The sequence below is a fragment of the Rhopilema esculentum genome, chromosome 6 (genome assembly GCF_057945365.1).
Source record: "Rhopilema esculentum isolate cy_ngs chromosome 6, ASM5794536v1, whole genome shotgun sequence".
NCBI classification, from domain to species: Eukaryota; Metazoa; Cnidaria; class Scyphozoa; order Rhizostomeae; family Rhizostomatidae; genus Rhopilema; species Rhopilema esculentum.
The window spans coordinates 7,121,162-7,145,320 of NC_142820.1; the positions used below are offsets into that span (position 1 = coordinate 7,121,162).

General features: G+C 35.2%; 3 protein-coding genes across 5 annotated transcripts in view; 1 reads left to right on the forward strand and 2 right to left on the reverse strand.

Moving 5' to 3' along the window:
• Nucleotides 1-3,874, forward strand: part of LOC135686845 (exosome complex component RRP43) — a 6,579-nt gene extending 2,705 nt beyond the window's left edge. The window contains exons 6-11 of the mRNA XM_065203205.2: nt 36-141; nt 256-301; nt 798-894; nt 1,148-1,268; nt 2,642-2,748; nt 3,543-3,874. Of these exons, the coding sequence (XP_065059277.1) occupies nt 36-141; nt 256-301; nt 798-894; nt 1,148-1,268; nt 2,642-2,748; nt 3,543-3,655 (590 nt within the window). The 3' untranslated portion in view covers nt 3,656-3,874. The remainder of the gene's footprint in view (nt 1-35; nt 142-255; nt 302-797; nt 895-1,147; nt 1,269-2,641; nt 2,749-3,542) is intronic.
• Nucleotides 35-17,875, reverse strand: LOC135686841 (uncharacterized). Of its 3 annotated transcripts, none has more exons than XM_065203200.2 (20): nt 17,771-17,875; nt 16,669-16,735; nt 16,088-16,202; nt 15,407-15,430; nt 14,581-14,647; nt 13,680-13,835; nt 13,149-13,184; nt 12,838-12,876; nt 12,315-12,425; nt 11,702-11,892; nt 11,049-11,262; nt 10,288-10,514; nt 9,851-10,086; nt 9,129-9,353; nt 8,611-8,744; nt 7,646-7,828; nt 7,283-7,345; nt 6,466-6,817; nt 5,784-6,023; nt 35-5,423 (listed from the first exon to the last, which is right to left on the reverse strand). In XM_065203200.2, the coding sequence occupies exons 3-20, from the start codon at nt 16,180-16,182 to the stop codon at nt 5,194-5,196; spliced, it is 2,823 nt and encodes a 940-aa protein (XP_065059272.2). In that variant the 5' UTR covers nt 16,183-16,202; nt 16,669-16,735; nt 17,771-17,875; the 3' UTR covers nt 35-5,193. The 3 variants fall into 3 exon arrangements, with proteins under 3 accessions (XP_065059272.2, XP_065059271.2, XP_065059273.2); XM_065203199.2 differs by having other exon boundaries at nt 7,283-7,348; XM_065203201.2 differs by lacking the exon at nt 15,407-15,430 and having other exon boundaries at nt 7,283-7,348.
• Nucleotides 17,876-21,935: 4,060 nt separating this feature from the next.
• Nucleotides 21,936-22,996, reverse strand: LOC135686592 (histamine N-methyltransferase). The gene has a single exon (XM_065202860.2). It carries the CDS (start codon nt 22,867-22,869, stop codon nt 21,973-21,975), a length of 897 nt encoding a protein of 298 aa, XP_065058932.1. The 5' UTR covers nt 22,870-22,996; the 3' UTR covers nt 21,936-21,972.
• Between the last annotated feature and the right edge of the window lie 1,163 nt (nt 22,997-24,159).

The window sequence follows — 24,159 nt, forward strand, 5'->3', positions numbered from 1 at the left end:
GTAATGCTGTTTGTTCTCGAAATTCATCTTTCCAGTGTCCAGTGTAGAACTCCCTCCATTGTGCTCAGCAAAATTTCGACCAGGTCCACCCAGTGAACAAGCCCAAGTTTTGACCCAGTTCCTCATTGATACCGCTAATAGGTAAGTAAATATTGAAAAATCGAAGAGCCATGATATTCTTATAACTCTTGTAATTCTCAAAGAAAGTTCTAATGTATTTCAACTGAATGATTTGTTGGATTTCTCTTTTTGCAGCTCTTCTTTTTTAAAACCAGAAAGTCTATGCATTGCTCAAGGGAAGGTAAGCTCCTGTTCTCACAAGCTACATATTTGAAAGTTTTTTCTGCAATTCATTAAAATATGAAATAATTTGGTTGCTTGAAAAAAGCCAAAAGGGGTGACAGCTAAGTAGCTATTGGAATGGGAACTGAAAAAAACCATTAGTAAAAATAATTATCCAGTATTTAGGATATCATGTGCTGACAAGTATGTATACATTCCCCTTACAAACAATGCCTGTTTTGCATTATTCAGCTAATTAGTATCTTTGCTGTAGAAAAATAAATTGAAGTTAATCAAAATTGTTTTTATGTAAGTATTAGGTATATTAAGTAATGTTTTTGTTTGCAGTTGAATTTAATGATTCAGACTGAACTGAACTGAAATACAAAGGCCATGTGACTCTTAGAATAATATAATCACACAAGCCTTATTTCCATGGCGAGAAGGACACATGATAAAAATGCAATACAGTTGAAACATGGAATGATATATCATGAATTTTCACAATTTTATAGGCTGTATGGTGTTTGTATGCAGATGTCATCTGCTTGAATTATGATGGTAATATTCAAGATGCTGCACTCTTTGCTTTGCTTGCTGCAATGCATAATTGTGAGTACTATAGCTTTATCATTTCTATCATAAAGCAAATGCTTTGAATTGGTTAATAACCCCTCTTGGTCTGATTACTCATACTTAATATTTGTCACTAGTGTAATTGATAACTCTATTACACAATACAAAATAAAAATACAGACTTCCTGTCTTTGAGTGTATCCATTTATATGCATAATAAACCAATAGAAGATAAAACCCTTCTTTATGAATAATCAGTATTTTAATAAGGTCTATTTATTTTTTTCAGGCAGTTTACCTTCCGCTTCATACAGTGAAGAAACAGGGGAAACTGTTGTATCAACTGATAAAAAATCTTCCTTAGACATTGCCAGTAATCCCATCGCTAGTACATTTGCTGTGTTTCAAAAGTGAGTAGGCTTAAAACATATCATCTAATCATTTCTGATTTCTATTTAATACGTTGACTGTGGTATATTTTTAGGTTTTTAGCCATGTAACGCTTCTACACTTACGTTCAAAAAGTATTGGGACGAATTCGATAAACGAATTATGGCGTTCCGTTGGATTCGGTTTTGCAACGGAAACTTTTTCAGATTTAGGCAGTCTTTCTACAAATAATCTAGGCCCAAGTTTCCCCAAAATGGAATAAAAAGTTAACAAAATGCTTCAACTTATGAAGAATAACCAAGAAAACACAGGATTCTTTCGATTTTCCTGATTATAACAGCAAAATATGCAGAAGGGCTGAATGGCCTAACAATGGCAAAGTCACATGACCTTCCAAAAATTTTAGAGCTGTCCAAACAAATACAACTTTTTAATTTCACGTTTGCATAACAAAAAAAATTATAAAAGAAATTATAAAATCAAACTTTTAAGCTTCAAAAAAAGTTATCTTCATCGACGAATATGCTACAAATTTATTAAATTATTGCATTTATTCAAGCATCTTTTAAAATTGCGTAACATTCAAGGAGAAGCCATTGAACTCATCGTCGATGATTAATTTTAACTTTGAGAGAGCATTTGTTTTTCTTATAACGCTGGAAAATTTGTATTTTTCATAACTTTATAGCCATGTTTTTGCTTATGTTCCATTATTTAGCTTCTTTTTACATGACAACACGATGTCTGGTAAGGATTCAAACCTATTACTTCGCAGTTCCCTCAGTAAAGAACTGTCGTCCCTCGGCGTCGTAAACTTCTTTGGTCTGCAAACCCTTGGTAAATTTTTTTCTGTTCTTGTACGGAAAAACTTTTTACACACCAGAAAAGCTGCACTCATTGAGCAGCCGAGAATTGATGCAATATCGCAAAATCCATTTACTTTATTATAGTAGAAAGCACTTTGTAAGCGCTTCTCTTAACTCAGTTCTTGAGTTTTCAGAGCTTCCATGTTTTCGTCTCGAGACCTATAGAAATTTTATGGTAGATGAATTTTTAATTTTTTGGCGTACATAAAAGGCTTCAAAATATCAACAATGTCTTGTGAAAATTTCATGGAAATAACTGCCGTACTTTTTTAATGAGAAAGATTTTAAAAAAGTCTTTCCGAATTTGTTGCATAAAATGTCTTCGAAGTTTCGAAGGGTGTCCCAATACTTTTTGAACGTAAGTGTACATCCAAAAATTCCAAAGCTGATGTGTGCCTGCAGTTTGAAAAATGATCTTGAAAGGCATTTTATTTTGTTGATAAGAAATTGCACTACCAAAAATTTGTCTTCTTCAAATATTGTTTATCAATTATTTTTTTATTCTAAGTCTATTTTTACACTTTCAGTTCACAGGTTGTTGCTGATCCAACTGAAGAGGAAGAAGGCATAGCTGATACTGTTATCACCATAGTAACCTTAGAAGACAATAGCTTATGCTCAGTATACAAACCAGGCAAGTTAAAATTTATTGAACAATGTAGGCTATTTGCCCATCAAATATTGAAATATCACTTCATTTTGAATAAAATTAACATGCATTCAAACACTTTCACTTTTACAGGCAACAGGATTTTTAAAGATAATTAGTAGAGAGTGCAGGAAAATAACCGACCCGAGCGAGGCTCGAACTCACGACCCCTGACTTTGTATACCTAGGCTTTTTTGGTCCTTAAACCTATTTCTTATTCATTTTTCATGGTGCTTGAATGCTCAAGATGCTTGGATGCCTCAAACCACTACATGCTGCCCTGGTGGCGTTAGACAGCACTGTTAACCACTGGGCAAAAAATCAAACTTTTTTAATGACGTTTTGCTAAATTGATCAAATGTTTAGCATTTAATATGTTGTTAAGTAAGAATAAATCAATGTTAAAATTTGTTAACCTTTCCGTTTGTAATAATGCATCATCAATATCCCTCGATAAACTGTTTTATTGAAGCAACCGTGCTCATGATTGTCAGCATCTTCATTAAAAACTCATAAAGTGCATCTTACACCAAAGGCACGCATCATTTACCAAGTATCTTCCGTGAAGTTCACCCCTTTTTAATAAAAACCTTCAATTTGCAAAAAAAACTAAAACTTATCCATTTTCTTCGTTTAAAGTCCAATAAAAATTTAGGATTCAATAATGTGGCCATTATTTCATTATTGTTCTTCTTTGTATTCCGAATCATTATTTCTCACGTTCTTAATAATGTTCTACAATTAGATTAACAAAGTTTACAACTATTATATTTTTCCAGGAGGATTGGCAATCAAAGATGATATCTTTCGCCAGTGCATTGACAGAGCCTTGTCTCGTGGCCAAGAATTAAGGCAGACCATAGAAAAACTGACAGCGAACATTGATCGCTAGTCATTTTATTTTGGTGGAAGAAACTTTTTCCAAAGAGGAAGCAGAAATGGAAATGAATGCATATATAGAAAGTGTTAGAGTCAAAGGATTTTCATACGTGAAATTCATAGGAAACATATCTAAGAATATAACGTAGAAGCATGTTGTTTGGGGTAGTGCTTCCTCACTGTAAATTGTACTCATCGTCTTCCTTAAAAAAATCACGCGGCTGATCTTTTATATGAAGCTCATATTTTGTGAAAATAGTCTTGGCTATGGGTTTTTGATCAATAACCATAAAATACTGAACATAGAATGGGGATACATTTGGTATCAAACTTGCAACAATTTTGTCTCTCTGAGAATGCTTTCGCGTGTAACAAATGCTTTTTTAACAGTGGCTCTGTTGGTGCTGATTTCGTTAATATCATATCTAAAGCAGCGATTTAGTGTTTTAATCGATAACTAAGTTTGAATAGATTCCCGTAAACAATTAATTTGAATAGTCGTCCATCTCCATAGGTTTTTCAATCCGTGGAAATAAATATCTTGATATGCCATTCCCATCCACCGATTAAGCTTGGTATTCCAATCACATCCAATAAATACAAACGACTTAATGAGAGCTTTTACTCCTTCCTTTTGCTTCCCTTTTTGTTTTTTATTTTCCATTTTAGAAAACGTTTCTTGTTTTATATACATTAAGAAACAAAGCTCATTCTCATACTGTCATGCCGCAAGGGGGGAAGCTCCTTTCCATACAGTCAATTTAGTTGGCAACAACATAAAGTGAAATTAATTTCTGCAGTGAAATTTTTATTAAGACTTTTTGCTACTTCAATTATCATACATTTTCATATAATTACAAGAAATTCTTACTCTGTAAAAACGTTGCGAAAAGCTCCATGCGATAAACATTTGGTTACACACCCTCTAAAGATTTTCCAAATCTTGATACCATAAATATTCACATAAATTTTTCGTCATAATGCACTAATGTATTGAATGTTGCAATAACATTTTGAGTTATAAATCTATAAAAAGAATTTTAAAATGAGAATTTTCAGACAAAAAACCTGTAAAAGACTTTTGAACAAACAATATTTGCGATTTTTGAAAGGTTTTAAAGATCCTGAGTTTATTCAGAGGCAAAGTACAGCCCATCCAGGTGAGAGAAAGCCCAAAACGGACCTTTTTGCTTCCAAACAAACAAAAGTTTAGTTTTCATTGTTTAAAAGGAGCGGAGCTACTAAGATAGACTGTTTTGTTTATTTGCCACTTATTGTTCGGGCCCAAAAACTCTCCTATGTGCTTGGAGCAAATAGATGGAGAAAAAAACTGTTGTAGCATTAGCTAATAATGGTGATGACAAGAGATTGGATAGCTTTTGAAGGGAATGCCAGTCTTCTTTGCATTCCTAAATGACCCTCCAACAAGAACTTGGAAGTTAATTTCCTATGTCTATGGTATGTTCCTAGAAACGTGTATTCACAATGACCTTTAAGGAGGAAGTAAGATCTGCACTATAAACTGGCAACGTAATTTCGACTAGATACAAGTTACTTAGTTGCAGAATTAGGCCTTCTTTTGCCGCCTGCACCTGGAGGCTGGCCACTGCTTCTCCGGCGCGTTGCTGGCTTTGCTGGCTGTGGAGCCTGCGGTGAGAACTGAAGCATTTGCTGTCCATATTGCTGTTGCTGTTGTGTGTTTTGCTGCACCGGAATAAGGTTGACTTGGGACGTCAAAGCTGAGAGCGCAGTAGAGGATGACGACACAGAACTCGAATTTCCTGGGTTTGCAAAGAGTTTCGAGATAATTTGTTTTCATCTTTTTAGTAAATGTTACATTGACATTTGAATAGAAGCCGGTTACATTAACTCCATAAATCAACACTATATCATCTTATATCAACTCTAATTCAAACTTATAACACAAATATCCTTTATTAGCCTCAATCTTTCTCATCCCAAGTGATAGCCTGTATAACTAGTTTCATTTGTATAACGTTGAAAGCTCTTCGTTCGTTCAGGCTTTGAAGTCTCAGGCTTTTTACAAATTTTTAGGGCGCGTTTTCTTAGGCACAAAATTATAAACAATATGCTGGGTTTTAAAGATATAGAAGGATACGATAACATAGGTGAATGTTTACCTGCAATGCCAGTATTCAATTTGTTCTGTGGTTGCTGCTGCTGTACGATTTGAATCGATTGTGTCGTTGCACTTTGTGAAAGACTGGTAGTGATGATGGACACTTGGCCTTGTTGCCCTGTGTTTTGTAGCATAAACGTCTGCCCCTGCCCTCCTGGCCCTCCACCTTGAATCAACACCGTTTGTCCTTGAAGGGAAGACCCTTGAACCATGGTACCCTGAGCCTGATTCTGGTGTTGGCCTAGTTGATGGAAAAATTAATTGTTGTCTCATAGAAACAAAGAAGAACTTCTTCAGGAAAATGAAAAGAACTAGAGCAAGGACAGAAAAGACTAAGGGCGAACAATGAGGGACAACTACCTTTAAGTCGCTCCAAAAGTTGTATACAAAGATAATATTGTTGTTTTTTAACAAAATAAAACCAATTCTATTCTTTTGAAAATGCTATTATTCGGCAAGGTTTTTGATAAATATCACACTGTATAAAAATAGTACACAATATAACTCATAATTTCTTTTAGGTAGATGGATCAAATTATTCTTAAACTTTCTATGTATCCCCATTCAAAATGTGTAGTTATCACAACTATTATAATGGGATCTTCATCGTTAAAACAAAGCTTTGCCTTACAATAATTTACTAAGTGTCCACCACCACCGGAGTTTAAGAGTTGAGATCATACCTGACAGTATGGTGCCTTGATGTGCCCCCTGACCTTGTTGGATCATTACAGTTTGACCCTGGCCCTGTCCTGCGACCAAAGATTGTCCTGGTTGACCTTGCAAGAAGAAAGAGCCGCCTTGAATAATTGCTGTCTGTCCATTTGGTAAGACGGTTTGCCCTTGTAAAATTGAGGTCTGGCTTGGTATAAAGGTTGGTTGACCCTGTATCATTGCTGTCTGCCCAGGAACCATAACTTGTTTCCCATTGACCATAACCGAAGCCATACCCGGCTGCAACTGCTGTCCCTTTTGTTGAGCTGCATTGGCACTAACTCGAGTCATTTGGGAAAGAGGTAGTAAGTTACCAGGAACCTATGAATAAACACATTTGTCTATTAGCACAGGTGGAGAGAAACCTGGCCTAGAAGATGAAAAGATCCTCAAAATGGCCAAAGATATATACATGGTTAAACACGGAAATTCTTAGAATTAGAACATTCTTTACCGTGTGAATTACAAATAATTACCGTTGAAATCTCTAACTTAGGAAGTAGCGATGGAAACTAAAATTAGTATTCATAGCTTGTGATCCAAGTTTTACTATGATAGAGGACGACTAGATTTAAGAAAAGGTTATTCATCCTCCGACTATTACCAATGAGCCCAAACTGCTCAACCCTTCCACCAGCAATAATAAAAAAATCATAGTTCGGGATGTGAAATCTTTCTCTCGTCTTTGTAAGTCGTTTACCTTATTGAAGCCAATGTAAAAAAGGAATGGATCTTCTTACCAGGGATGAGAAACATGATGTTTCATAAGCATCAAATCCAACTTACCGCAAACTGAGCTTGCAATCGTTGTTGCCCCACCTGGACTGACTGCTGTTGCGACCCAGCCGTCTGCTGAAACAGGAGACCGTGTTGAAGTTTGACATTTTAGGAATGAAAGAGGGAAAAAAATTGCAAAGATGAATAAAACGTTCTTGTTTTCTTTGTCGCACATTTGACATCAACTCAGGCTCAATCAAGTTAAGATGACTTTACGTTGTGAGTTTCTTTCGTATAAATTGTGAAGTATGCGATCTTTTGAGAAATTAATTCGGTAAAGCCCACCATTCACCCAAACTTACAAATTGATTGAACAATTAACCTCTTTTACTTCAACTCTAAAATATTAACAGACTCTTCAAAAGTTGTTACCTGAAGCATCGTAATTGATGCTGGACCTGCCGGCCTGATATTTTGTGTTGCAGATTTTAATCCTCCTGTTGCTATAAACTGTGTACCAATTGTGCCAGGGACAATGTTTACATTTGTGCCAACAATGGGCACAGCAGTTATGCCTTGGCTTGTCACAGAGACAGATCCTCCAGATACGACGGGCTAAGGATAGAAAATGAGAAATAACCCGGTGCGGAGAGAAATGATTTCGTGAAAAAGACGGGTTTAGAAGTTTGTGCAACGTCGAGATGCTAAATTATCTTATTCACCATTAAATCCTTTGGGAATGTCAAAATTACGATGCTACCTATAATAAAATGCTTTTCCCCCTTTTCCCAATAACATCCAAGTCTGAGCGCATTTCAAAGCTGAAATTGAGGAGTGATAATTCATTCTGCTGAAAAGTATACAAGCCTGCAAGCCTGTAAATTGAAGTTACTCGTTTTTCCTTTACGATACTACGCTCAATTCACAATATGAAGTACGTTTCAAATTAAAAAATAAGCTCTGGTTTTGTAAACTTGAAATCACATAGAATAACAAAAGCACAGTTTACTGGGTATTTTCAAAATGGGGATTTTTGTTGTTGTGAAGATCGAAATTATGAGGTAAACGGTAATCCAAAATTCCAATTTCTTTAGCCAGCTGTGCCATGATAATTCAAATGTGTCTCCATGCTTCTGATGTAGAATAATGAAGTCGGCAAGAAAGTAAGGTTAATAAAATCATTAAAGGGAAGGGTTGCATCAGTCCTTGACTATTATCGTCAAAGAAAGACTGGCTAACGGATTAAAAACGGGCTGTGCAATTGGCAGATATCGATAGGTATACCACTAAAAGACACGGTATGAGGCTCGTGTAGGCACTCGTTAATATCGCGGGCCAAACACCAAGGACGCAAAAGTATCGAAGCCAATAAATAACTATCAATGATGGCTACGCACCTGTATGTATGCAGTGGTGAACTGAACATTGCTTGATTGACTCGTGTTGTCCACTGCCCTTGCTCTTAAGTTGCCGAATTTGGCGGATATTGTCTTTGCTCCTGATGCAGGCACGTAGTAAGAGTTGCCAGAGGCTGAGAAATTCAGAATAGTCAGAACACCAAATTATTCTATTTAAATACTTCTTTAAAAAGTCGCTTAAAACTAATATCTTTTCTGATGAGACATGTCGGGAGGTTATCTTAGCGTGCAAATTGAAAGGGGTCATGAGAAAAATTGGGCACAGGGAAGTCATATATCATGGTTCTCCGGGGCTTTAGAATTTTTTCCAAAAGACTTTCTAATGATTGCACATGTATGATGATTTGATTGGGTGCGTCAATCATTTCTTCTTCCTCCAAGACGTTTAATGTACCATAAGGTGGATCAAAACGGCATGAACTAAAACAAATTATCTTATAACAATACTTTAGATAAAGTAAAATGCCCATTACTATGCATTTCAAAATCAAACATACCAGTAAGGGTGAAGCCTGTAGACAGAGACCCACTACTTTGCACCTGTCCAGATGACGCCGCAGTCGTTGAAATTCCTGAAGACACAACGGCAACGGACTGAGGTGTCATCCCAATAGCACTGGTTAAGATGTAAGTGTTACCCTGAGTGAAAATTGCGCTTGGAAGAGTTTGACCTGCGACTTTTGTTGCGTTTGATGGTTCCGATGTTGCCTGGGTAGAAGCCCCTGAAAAAAATAACAAGGTGTAATATTTCGATAAATCGAGGAGTAATCCTTATCACAGTATTACACACTGAACATGAACACTGAATTTAATCATGTCAATCTGAATAAACAAAAACTTAATTTCTGCTAATCGGGAAACACCGAAGACGCTTCATGTCATAGAAGCTAACAATTTCCTTGATACATTAAACTTAGTAAATCAGTACTAAGTTAAGTTATTAGTAAATCAGTACGAATATCTTCGTGTCGCTATGGACAAAAGTCCGATTACGAAACCGCATCTAATAAAGAATCACAAGAAATTAATGACAAGGACAAAACTGCTTACACGTATACGACATAACAGCAGTGCATAGATAGTGCAAACGATCTACAAAGTAGTGATTTCGCTAGGTGTTGCACTGCAGTAATATCGAGTATATAGAAACAAAGACTTGATTACAATTCACGGTCCGGCAATATCATTTTAATGACAAATAAAAAGGAATTGGTGAAACCTGATTGACTTTGGGTCAAAGTTATCGTTGAATTCGTAGACGAGTTTGGTTGTTGTTGCTGACTTTGTTGTTGCTGCTGTTGTTGTTGTTGTTGTTGTTGCGGCTGCTGTTGCTGTTGTTGTTGTTGATTTGCGACGTAAGTTGAAATTTTCACGGACTTTCGACCCTCTTCTGTGTACAATTCTTGGAACTGCTGCAAGTAACGTTGGGCAGCAATGCGGTTACCTAGAGAGAACCTGCAATACGGAATAAAGAATATGTGCCTTTGATTTGTGTCTATTTGTCTTCAAATATTTCACCCAATTCACGTTACGAAGGTATTTCTAACTACCTTTCAAGACCCCTTGAACGCAAAGGCTACAGTTTATTGCTTTGACACCATTAAGACAAATCATTTCAAATACAACATACACGAGTCAATATACTCATATAAATACCTGCAGGCCCTTCCATCTTTCTTTCCTTCCTCCTTACTGCCGAATTCTTCTTCCAAGTACAGCTCACCTAGATATTCTCCCGTTGATGGTCTTCGCAGAATAGTAACTTTGCAATAATAGGCACGATTATTGGTTTTCTCTCCTTCTAAAACAATCTCTTGTATCTTTTCCGGGGTACTGTCCGTTACGTACTTCGGCTGGTCATGCATTTTTGAATGTGAATTTACCTAGATCAGAAGAGAAGGGAAATAAACAAAAAAGGAAAAGACAGTTTCAACCATTGACACTCTAGTTTTATTTCCAAAACCTGTTCCATAGAAAAATAGAACCTACTGTACTTCATCAGTAGATCATGACGTGATAAATAATGAACATTCCCCGATTAAGCAGGGCTTTCGACACACAGATCTAGAGATAGTAAATTAATAGAGAGTTATTCTACTACCCCGTTTGCTAAGAGGCGATACCATCATGAAAAGCGTGCGATTGTATCTGACAAACATACAGTTAATTCTAGCAAATAATCGTCCGTTATCCGTAAAAGAAAGAAGAGTCCTTATCTAATCGTCATAAAAAGGATAGATACATGATCCTTCAAAATGCATCAAAATGCATCAAAATGCATCAAAATGCATCAAAATGCATCAAAATGCATCAAAATGCATCAAAATGCATCAAAATGCATCTATACATGCATTCTATAGCATGCCCTATTGCGAAGCCTTTACTCGACAGTTGTGGGAAGGAAATTCAAAACTCACCTCGATTTTGTTTGGCGCCGTTAGCTGCAAAGACCTTTGCTTCCACATGTCAATACTCTGTGTTGTACGATTCAATTTGTTGTGATACAGCTGTGTAGCACGTTTGTCTCTATGTTTACTGATGAAGTCGAAAAGTCGGAACGGCTGCGGGGATGCCGTTGACTGCACTTTGAAGGAGCGATTATTACTACTACGTGCAAATCTTTTCATGGCCCTGAAAATCAAATGGTATTTTAGTAACTGCTGAATTCCTGAAAGGCAAGTCAATCCCAATATCGAATGGCCATGCTTTAATGCTTGTATTGCCCCAGATTCTGCCTGCGCTTTGTCCTGAGTTTATCTCAATTTCTATCGCTTCATAAACGATAACACAATCAAAAAACGCATCAATGTCATCTCCTAAGAGACATACAGTTCACCTTTACCTTAAATAGACATTTAAGATGTAGAGGTGCAGTGGAAACAGTGGTTTAGGTGGACAAATACATCGAACTTTCCGAAAAACAACTTCCTTACTATAATAAGAGCAAAAATTAGGTCCAAACATTACTGAACATTGCGAATTTCCGATAACAGAATGGGCACTTGCTCCCTTGCCACTGCACCCATGGAAAAAAGTATATCCATTTTTAAGCGTAATAATCATTGCGTACCTTTTCAGAGCACGGTTGTTCAGCTTCTTTGCATTGTATTGGTTTCGATTTGCGATTTGGACTACTTCTGGCGATGGATCCAAACACAGACGAGGCTCCAGGGCAAGCACCATCTCCGACTCTAACTGCAACTTATCTTCAGTCGTCCACTTTGCATCGCTCATTAACGTGTTGACGTCACGTACAATTGTCTACAACGGTAGTAGAGACTTTTCTGCTATCTTGAATGAATCTTTTAGTAAGATAACTAGGCAGCCTTAGACAATTTTAATTGAAAGATTGACTATTAAATTCGCATCAAGCGTAAAATTCGTTCAAATTTGTAACTTAAAACCATAGGGCGATGTTTTTATTCATATCAAACTCGACTCTGTTAGAAGCTCGACTCTGTTAGAAGAAGTAAACAAACGTATCAGAAAGTAAATCAAAGTAAAAATCAACACAAAACATTGTCACAGTTCCCATGTGAATGACAGCATTCTAGCATAGGACATAAGCAAATAACGCAAAAGAAATCGGTAGTGCTTTAAGTCATCCTTATAATTTTATAATGAAATCATAATATTGATTCAATAAAAATCCGTATTTACTTTCAAAATTGAGCTTCAACTACCTGAGCCGTAGGTTTCAGAAGAAAAAACGATCGATCATGGAAAGTCTTTTGCGGGCTTCTTCTGTAATCTCTCAACTCCACGATTATACATCCATCATAAAACAAATCGACCTTTTGATAAAAAAAGTTACAAAAGGTATTTAAAGGCAGAAAACATGGCATCTTTTCACAGGCAACTGCAAATGTATATTATGTTGTAAAATAAAGAAAAGTTTTAAATATCCAGACAAGATGCTTTAGAGTTGAGAAAACCGTCTAACATGAGTCTTTTGAATACTTGACACAGCTCTGCCTATATGGCATTAAGCACTTACGACACGCCGGTAAACTGAAAAATTCATCGAATCCACTGTCTATATAATTAGATAAAATGTTGAGGAGTATGCTGAATGTCATACTCAAAGATCTCAGGCAGCTTCATCAAGTTTCTTAAAAAATGACACAAACCCTTACTCACAAACTTCCTTTAGCTGCACAACAAAACCTGTAATTTTAACTAGAAAAAACCTAACAAGTGGCAAACCTGTAATTTTTCCAAAATTTCAATGAGAATTGGAGGCAGCTATGGGATAAATAAAGATTAATCACAATTTCGAATACAAAAATTATCACGTCATTATAAAGAAAAATATTCTAAATGTAATAGAAACAGTCAAAGCTAGCTACAATGTGAAATGGTGACAAACACAGTTCAAAAATATATTTGAATCATTTGTCAATTTGCTTGTCGATTGTAAAACATTTTTCTAAATACATCAAGGGGAACAATGATGTGTTTATAAAATACAATTTTTTTAAAAATTCAGATTATCTGAAAAATTCTTGACAAATTACCTCTTGAGCATCAAGATAATCCAAAAACTCTGCTTCCTTAAAGAAAATTAGTATAATATTGGTAACAGGTAGTTTGCTAACACTCAAAATCATTGAGATATTTTGTCATGTTTTAATAACATTTGTTTGAAAAACTGAATTTAAAATCTGTCATCACAAAAAATAAAACAAATTAAAAGTATAATCCCATCAATTCAGATCAATAATTTAGAAGTATAAAAGCAAAGAAAAAGAAAAATCAAAGTATATAAAAAAGCCACAATTTTTCTACTGTTCCTTGGGTTACTACAGTTTGTGCCTGGTACATAGATTTTAGAACCAAGGTCAAATTACAGTGATTAGAATAGATTATGGATAAGTGTAAAAAATATTTATCTTTAGAATAATTAAGGGAAAATTTGCAGGTATTATTTTTAGTGATTTATTCAATTTTGTTGAACCAAACCATAAATATGATGCCTACAGACAATTTATGTCCATTTCTCACAAAGTGACTAAGTAGTAGAAAAATGAAAAACATCAGTTGATTACCTCATAGGGCAATTTCACTGTCTCTACTTCTTTGCCAATATTGTCCTTGAGCATCAAGGAATATCCCTCATGACCAGGGTAGAGGTTCACAATAAGAGTGTTCAGGCCATCCTCTTTTATGATTTTCTCCAACAGATATGATTCTTTAATGGTGGTCTTTGGTTGAACAAAAGAAAAACCGAGGTTACTTTATGCATGCAGGTGGTTTCGTTTCGGTATAGATGGAGAAAGTAAATATAAAATTGGAAAGAATGGAAACCTGCGGAGCCGAGAGGGCTCTCTATAAGCAAAATTTTGAAATTCATGAAAATAAACCTTTGAAATAACACCGTGTCCTTATTTGAAGACCAACAATCCTGTGCTTGTGGCTTCAAACAGGTCCTATGAAAATGATGATAATCAAGTCCATCCTGGTTTTCTTTTCCTATCTCCTCAAACTTTCAATCATAAACTAACTAGCACATTAGAAGGAATTACTTTGAATCCACAAAAATGACTCTTTTGTTGCTTGCTTCTAAATCTTTTGTTGAAAATATTGGACATGTTGAAGTTTTCTTGCTGTTAAAGACATTGAACATTCATCTAGGGGGTACTTCAATCCAAAACTAAACCCTGAGTGTTGAAACAACAGCTCTCTTTCATTTAGTACCTTGAATAGTCAATACTTATTTGGATATGCCTAAACTATTACTGAAATTCAACAACTTAAACTGAAACCTGTCAAGTCAAGCTCTTACTTCTGGGACATACATTGAAACTTTTACATTACAATTAACTTCAAAACCATACTATCTTGAAAAATATAAGTTTATAGCAAGGCCAGCTATACACCAGACCACCAAGTTTAATACCTTATGCATTTAAGAGTTTCAACTAGAAATAATCCCTAGCTAATACATACTCCATTCTCTTCAGAATCCCTTTCCTCTTCCAAGTAGCATTCCAATAATCTTGTATGGATGTTCTTTCTAAAAAAGATACTTTATCTGAACACGACATTTTGAATGCTTGCTGTTATTTCTTCCATCATACGCTGCAGCTTGTAATTAGTTTGTAATTTCTATTTTGTCTGTTTAGGAAGCAATGTATGTGATTTTCATCTAAAGTAAACTGTTTTTTTAAAAGGCACCAGGCTAGCATTATCTGCCCTATTCAAGGTAAAGCAAAAATGAGTAAGGCAGAAGATAGCAAAGGAAGAATTTTCAATATGATCTTGATGAACAAATTTCAATCACATTGTTTTTAGTTGCTTTATGAAAGTTTTTGTAAAAAATTTCTGAATGTGAAAAGCTTTCTAGGTGAAATAAATGCAACTGTTTTGGGGAAATAGAATGCAGCTTATAGTTATTTGCAACCAAGGGAAACAAATGGCAATTTCCAAATGTGTGTGAAATCTCCATGACAATAGAAAGCTTGTGAGAAAATCTGCATTATAAGAACTAAAAGGTAACTGAGACTGTACTGAAGAGTAGATGAAGTCACATTCTTTACATGTTTGTCTCAAAAATAGTTGCAGAAAAGACAGAATCAATTATACCTAATCTAGATAATCCTAATTTAAATAAAATGAATGGGTACAGCAATGTTTACAGGGATAGTTGGCAAACATGATATTTTTGGATACTCCAAATTTTGTATATTTGCAATATTTTTAATATGAAGACAGGACATGAAAATTTTCAGTGAAAAAATTGGTCATTTAGTAAATGAACTGAACTATTTCTCACTTTGAAATTCCACCTTTGGAAGACCTTCAGTAAAAAATAATGAAACATTTTACAACCTACAAAACATCTGCTGTCCGCAAAACATGCAACTCAAAAAATTTTATAATGAGGTGGCTTCTCTCAAAATGATTGTGGAAAGAGCACTGAAATGAATGGCAGAAACTTTTGCAACTGCCTTCAATAATACATTTTGGCAGCTATAAAATCGTTGTTTCCAGAGCTAGCTTGAGAAAGTAAATTTAGAATTCAGTTCTGAAGAAGCTTACAGAAGATTCTGAAGAAGCTTACAGCAAAACGTCAACTAAGTTGTTTTTTATTGAGTATCTATTTATATTTTTAAAAAATATTAGAGTTAGGAGCTATATACATATATATATATATATCATAGATTGAAGAAAGTAAAACTACATGGTTTATCTCTACAAGCCTGTTTCGTGAGTAACTCACTCTTCAGGAGATCATATATATATATATATATACTAACCAAAAACAGTTGTAGATAAATTAAAGCATTCAAGGCCTTATTGTGATAAACTGCAACCAACTATTGCCACCCTCTTTGCAATACAGCCAGCATATAATTGCTGTAAAATTTTGAATTTGGCAAAGGAAATTATGATCAAAATTCAAGCAGTGTTTTAAAATGGGCCCTGTTAGCGAATACATCTGAAAACAACATACCTTTTATGAGATTCCTCTTTGATCGAATCCAGCATGGCATTTAAAGCTGAATAGTTTTGATCTTCATCTTTTATTAAGAAATCATCTGCCAACATCTCTGACAATAATATTGTAACTGTAAAGTTAATACTTTTACATGAGAACAGTAAAAACAAATCCAATTAATCTTTAAATAATAGCATTTGATATAGTCTGTAAAGAGAGAGGGGGTGAACAAAAATCAATGTTTACCAAATCAATTGAAGACTGATGGACTTCTAGTAGCTACTACAGAAAATGTTTTTTAAATATCGGATAACCAATTCTAAGTGACAGTTCATTTATGCAGGCTTTTCAAAAAACCAAGATGCACTACCTTTGCTTATGAGTTAAAAACATAAAGGTCAACAGCAGGGACAGACACTTGATCAAATATTGGGGGGGAAGCCTTTTGTTTTGATAAGATAATGTCACATCTCCCAATTATTTTAGAACAAAAAACGATTATCCTCCAAAATATTGCAGGACATTTTTGGTTAATATACAAAATACACAATTTGGTGACTCAAAGAGTGTTGAAAGTTTAGAAAGTTGATACTCACCCCTCGGGTGTCTGCCACTGGTCCAAAGGGTCACTAAGGCATTAAATTGCAATCACAGGTAGTATACCTAAAAGGAACAAGCATTAAGGTTAGGGTTTTAACTGTGAATATCCTGATGGTCACAGAATATTACTGTAACTGCAGTAATTGCACAGGCCTGGAAACTTTCAACATTTGGGGAAACAAGCTGTCACAACCATGATTGACAGGTTGCTTAAATTGCAAAACAATATCTCATTTGCAATCATTTTCAAGTTAAGAAAACGATGCATAAATTAATGAAACAATGAAAAATAACTTGGAAAATTTAAACCAGCAAAAGTTACTGGGCTCAAAGACAAGGGTACATTCCATGTACTTATGCCCAAAGATCTTCAGCATACACTCAGGATTTTTTTGGCGTTTGAGGTGCAAACCAATAAAAATATTTTGGCGTACGTAAAACTTATTTTACTTGGCGTGCTAAACATGAAGCCACATACATAGTTAGTTCATTCAGTTCATTCATTCATTTATTTTAAATTCCACTGCATGAACATGAAAAGGAATAAAATAAGTACTCATACACCATAGTTTTCTCTATTAATCAATTTTATTTTTTAGGTACACTATATATAGTTTACTAACAGCTCATATTTTCAGCGCAGCGTAACTAAACAAATGCCCTGGTGAACTTTTGGCGTACAGTTGACACCAAATGCACTCTGACTCAAAGACTGCTGACAAAAATGTTTCAGCTGGTTTTATATATCAACCACTATGTGATGAATTGAAGTTGAAAGGGAAAGCGCGACCTGCCCATCTGCGGTCTTTCTGTTTTGTGGTCTTTCCCTCTAGTTTAGAGTCTAAGGCCATTCCCGACAGAAGGATTATGTGGCAAAAAGGATTAGGATGCAGATCAATTTCAATGCGAATTTTCAATCAACTTTCTAAAAAACTTCGATTTAATCTTTACTGCTAAACATCTGCATTTAAACTTTTAGGAGACTCCTTTCTTTTTATTTATAGCAAAAGCACACTCCAGGAGCAAAAATGCTTTAAACGATCAGATTTATAAATCATGAAATGTTACATTTCTCTTTTACATCAAAAAAAATGTTACCTAGATGCACTGCGAGGAATTAACGTAGATTTGGAAACCCTTTTTCGTCTTATTGCCATTGGACCTCTGCCGCCATTTTTTTCTTGCAACTGAAGTCGAGGTTGGGGATGGGGAGATTGTTTCGTGCATGGAGGGAATCAGGTTTTCATAGTTAAAGATGGTATTGTAAAATTATCACTACTAATGATGCGTAATTCTGCTCGATTATTTGCAGTTGTAGCAAGTTTGCATCCTTAAGTAATTCGGAGCCTGTGGAAACATAGGTTTCTTTTACTAGATTCTATAATTCAACAACGAGATACACGTTTTTCCTTTTATAAAAAAATATGGATCAGCATTAAGTAATAAAGTTTCTTAATTTCGCATTCAAATTCTGGCGTTTTAGTACTAAATGTTTCTTAGTTGATTCCTTCAATTACCTGATTGTTTTGAAGGTGAGCCTTTTTGGAAGAATATAAACGCAGATCGTCACGAGAAACACCAATGCATATAAAAAAATTTCAAATTTGTTTTTACTCTCTCCGGGGTCGGGGTGTTGGACTTGTGGCAAATTCAATTTCTCTTAAAAGCATTAAATCATTTGATCGAATTTATTCAAGGATAGGGGTCTCTCTTTGATTAGTTTACCTATTGAGAAAGCTCCTCTTCGCTCGATACAATATATCCCGGCCCTGTGTATTGTATGTTGTATTAATTTTCCGTACCAATGTATTAATTTTCTGTAATATTTTCATTGTAGTTTAGTTACTTGTCAGTATAGTAAATTATATATAATTATATATTCAATATTATATAGTGAATTTAAAATATCTGGAATTTAAACTGAAACTGAATCCGAATCATGCTATCTTTCCAAAGAAAAATCAACAATGCTAAAACTTTTTCATTTTTTTTTAAAATAGAAATTTTACAGATACTTAATTTTTGGGCATCCTAGTACTAGTTGCTAATAAACCAGATTCTCATACATAGAAAGACGTCTAACCCAACCTAAAACTCATACCTTCATTTTCAACAGTAAATTTCCCATAAAATCTACTATTGAGCAATAAATGCTATACATTTAATTTAGAATTCATATAAATTCCTAACTGCAAATACTATAGTGCTGAAACACAGATAGAGAAACATGAACTTCTCTCGCAAAGGCAATTTGGTTTTCGAAATAAGTCATCAACCCAACATGCAGTGACCCTCTTCTCTGATTTTATAAGACAAGGCATGGATAGAGGATTGTTAATGGGTGCAGTTTTTGTAGACCTCAGGAAGGCATATGATACAGTGGATCACTCGAGGGTATTATCAAAGATACCCCTATATGGAATCAATGGTGAAGAATTAAAATGGTTTGAAAGCTACTTGTTTGACAGAAAACAATATGTTCATTTTGATGGAGTCAAGTCTGTAACTCAATCTGTGTCCTGCGGAGTTCCCCAAGGATCCATATTAGGGCCGTTACTGTTCACATTGCTGATTAATGATATTGATCTTCAACTAAACCATTATTAAATTATCTTATACGCTGATGATGCAGTCATTTACTGTGCACACAAGAACTGTGTCAACATCGAGAGTCAATTAAATACCGACATTGACCAAGTTGCTCAATGGCTTGTCAAAAATATGTTGGTCGTCAATTTGAAAAGAACAAAGACGGAATGTGTCCTATTCGGAACACGTCAGAGAACATCAAAATCAAGACCACTAGAGATCCAGAAGAATCCATAAAGCATCACTGAGTCAAAAAGCTATGAATATTTAGGGGTGACATTGGATAAAAACCTTAATTTCAACGACCATTTAGAGAAGACATTCAAAAAGATATCATCAAGAATAATGCTACTATCACGAGTGCGACAGAACATCAGTCCACACACTGCTGAAACTATTTATAAAATGATGATCCTCCCTGTCATGCTTTACTGTTCAAATGAATTTGTTGGCATGCCCCAGTCGAAAAAACAAAGATTTGAGGCCTTTCAAGACAGAGCAATGCGTATTATCAATGGAAAAAGGAAAAGTGTTGTCAGGTTTCCCCGAGTAAACCATCTTCGAAACAGACTATGTGCCTTAGAAGTTTTTAAATGCTTAAACGGCATAGCGCCAAAAGCGTTTGGAAATTACTTCATAGGGCACAATCACAAAGTGAATACCCGCAAAAACAACAAAAGTGTAGTTATTCCAAAAGTTAGGACAGAAACGGGCGGAAAACTTTCTTATTCCAGGGTGCAAAGATTTTTAATAATTTACCAAATAGCTTGCAAACTAAAAAATAACTTTTGAGATTTAAAGCAACCAGCAGGGACACCAACCTAGATTTTTAGTGTAACTTTGTTAACTTCTATAGTGTAACTTTTTTAACCTTTTAAATTTTTTTTAAGCTTTAACTTCAATCTCTTATAATTTTGAACCTTTTACTTTACAAACTTTTATTTTAACAGGACCCTTAGTGATAGCAGTATTATCTTTACTGGAAAGGCTATCCTGTATAAATATGGTAGATTATTATTATATATTATTATTAGATGAGACTGTAAAAGAGCTACTTTTGCCACCGGTCCTAAGTGACATGTTGTCTGGAAACTAATATATTATTCGAAATATTCGAAATATTGAAAAGGAAAGGGTTTTAAGAAGAAAAGATGGTCGTTCGACATGATAAATCTTTCTTTGTGTTATCAACAATTTGACGACGCTATGAAGGCATTACGACGCGACGCTATTAACAAAAGTTTCTTGGCCTCTTTTCTTTTGCAATCTTGGGAGGATAAAGCAAAGCAACGATAAGTGAGTGACCATCGTAAAGATGTTTCCATGATTAGTCCTAGCTTATGCTTCAAACATGAATGATTGAGATCAGGGGTGTCCAACATACGGCCGCACGGGCTTATTTGCAAAGTCGATCAATTGTTTAATAATTTGGTCCTTGAGCTATGCCTATGGAGTTCCATCCCCGCCAAAATTTTTATGATTCATTATTATACATACCTTCTCATTATTTGGCGTACTTTCGTATAATTATAAGCAGCCGTTTCTTTATTACGAAGCTGAACAGAACAAGTCAAAGCTACAATCCAAGCAAGCATGCAGAGAAAATTTACATGACCTTTCGCACGTCAACTACAAGTTTAATGTGTGATGCAAATAAACTTTCTGCTAAAAAGAAATGAAACATTTCACATTGATACCTTTTTTATGTAACTGTTCGTGTAGCTTGCATGTTATTAATCATGTAACTGCAAGGGTGCCGTCCTAAAAAATTTGAAAGGGGGTTGCACTGCAGGCAAACAACACCCACAACCACACCCGATGGCACAAAAAGACTGATAAGAAATTGCTCATTCATGAGGAATCTATAGTATAATTAAGGATTGCCAACACAGAATTCGTCTAACCAAATATAAACTCACTTGTTAAAGGGGGCTGAGCCCCACAAAATCCCTCTGAATTTTAACAAGGAGGCTGAGCCCCCTTCTACGGCACCACTTTGTAACTGTAATTATCAATCCATTTATTGTTCAATACAAAATTTGCCAATACATGATTATTTATCTGGCCCGCATGTGCAGTGAGCTTCTTTATATTCTCATAAAAATTTTACAAAACAAACAATCTACAGTAAGCTTTTGTCCATGCCCCACCCAAAAAATAAGTTGGACACCCCTGATTAAGATGTTTTGTGATTTGGATGGGGAGGGGGATGCCTGTATCCAGGTTTTTGGAAACCAAAAAATCGGTACTCGTGAAATTCTTTATAAGAGTGATTTTTGAATCATTCCTTTAATCGAATTATCATTGATATTGCTTCCCAGTCCCAGAAGAGTTTGTTCGCCGAAAAAGCTCAAATAGATCAGAATTCTGTCGATGAAATACGATCCAGGTTATCATTCCTAATTGATCCTGAATCTCAATAATTTCGATCCCAAAAAAGTTTCTATGAATAAGTTGATGTATCTTCAAAACGCGCGCAGCCTACCTGGTGCAGGAATACGTCTTAGATATGAAATTTATCTATCTCACAAACATTAATTTTGACAGACAACCTTTCTGGCATGATTAAATATTGAAATGGGACACTACATGTCTTCTGTATAAGGGGACAAATGTTAGACCCCCTTATACATAATCTTACTTGAGAAAATAAAAAATAGAAGACCAATGAGTAAACAATATGCTTTACTGAATTTCATTCAAATATCTGATTACTTGTAAATTAGCAAGATCCCTTCGTTATCATTTACGAAAAACTTTCTTGATCCATCGGAAACTACTTCCCAGCTCTGAGATTTGAAAAATTCCGTCAATTCAGCGTACAGTTTTTCGCCGACCATTTCTTTTGGGTCATTTCTGGTATGCAAGAAAAACTGCAGCAGGGCCTTTCCTCCCGGGTGGCCTGGGATAAATATTTGGGACACCTCCAAATCTAGCTTCCCGTCAAATACATCACAGTCCCATGTATGACCTTTGGCTATTTGACACAATTCAACGTTTGTTGGATAGTGCAGCTCTTTCCCCAATGATTCAATTTTTGCGCTAAATGAATCAATTAGATTCACCCATATGTCGCCTTTGCTTCCGACAACACAAAGCATCAACCCTGGTTTATTCAAAAACTGCTCATAGGCACTTTGTAGTACTTTGTCTTCGTCCACATAATACAAGATATGAACAAAGTGAATAAAGTCAAACTTTACGTCGCTTGCCAGGTTCTCGCTGGAATACTCTTCAAAGCTTTTATCAATCCACTCAAATTCTACTTTATCGAATTTTTCCGTCCTGTTTTCGATATCGTCTTTGAATCTCTTCACTGAAGAAACATTAGGGTCAACCACAACCCATCTGATTTTCCTTTGACCCAAAAAATCTTTAGCTCCTTGCATTAGTTCTTCCAGAAGCATAATATCAAAAGCGCCGATGCCTGAACCAACAGCCAGGACAGAGAAGTCAGAGCTGTTCGACTTCAGGCTTAATTTCTGCACAAGTTTAGGCACCAGTTTGTTAGCAACCCAAATTCGTTCATGTTCAAGGCGTCCACGTGAAAACACTTCGAATATTTTTGAATATTCCTCCTCGTCTTTGAACGCGTCCTCTGTAGCCATTTTGTAAATTGATGCAAGAAAACGGGACTGGATGGATGGATGTCTTATCCCTGCACGTTGCGGCAATCCTGTATCCCTGCACGTCAGCGAAGTCCTCTGCTCTAGTTTTGTCGTGTCTATTGTGGCACTCCTTTGTTTTGGTCATATCGCATACCTTTGATTTAGCTGGCCTTTTTGTGATTGAACTGAATTCGTGGTCGTTAAGGTTTTTGTATTTTATGGAGATTGGTATCGTCAGCAGAGGGAAAATGCAAGGTCCAAATATTTAAACTTTTTATTGATTGCTATTGGCAGAATAGCAGTGCCAATCCACGCGCTCTTTAGTCGTTGCGGCAATCCTGTGCGCTTGTGTTGCAACAAAATGGCGAGCTACCTCACACAACAACATAAATATTTGTTTCAATACTATGATAGTTTTTCAATGGATCTGAAAACCGAACATAGCTTATGTGAGGGGCTTCGTATTTTTGTCTAAAATGATTTTCCGAGCGGTAAAAAATGCTAAATAAAACACAAGATTTGCTTCTCACGAATACAAATCATAAAAACGTCAACTTTTACAAGTTTGATAACAGTGGCCTTTCGCAAGCACCACACTTCTCTCTCTCTAACTCTGTTTCTCATTTCTCTACTTTATATAACAACATTATAATATAGCAAACTAATATCAATAATTGCTGGTGTTATTGTCGGTATCTATCGTGCAATACGTAAATGAACTAGTAGGAGGTGTTAGATATATCAGTGATTAGTATACGCGGGGGAACTGTGAAGGGTAAAAGAGCATGTAAAATATAACGTTACCGGAAAACATGGAAAACTAAAGCGCGACAAGCTAATATTTCCTAACTAAAGAGAAGCATAAACAAATGTAGACAGAAACACGAGAATTACCTAGAGTGAATAAGTATCGATTTTACACTTACAAACGACTTTATTATACAACTGTTACATCTTCTATACTCATGATTTGATCTCCTCTGAAACAATAAATGTAATTGCATAAGGAACAGATAGAGTAATGAAAGACGATCTTGACAACAACGATAACGATGATAATCATAGTGGGGTTGATGTTATATATATATATATATATACTGGCTGGAATATATATATATATATATTATATATATATATATATATATATATATATATATATATATATATATATATATATATATATATATATATATATATATATATATATATATATATATATATATATATATATATATATATATCCTTTAATGCTCTACCTCATCGATGTAAGATCGCGTTGTACCTGCATTT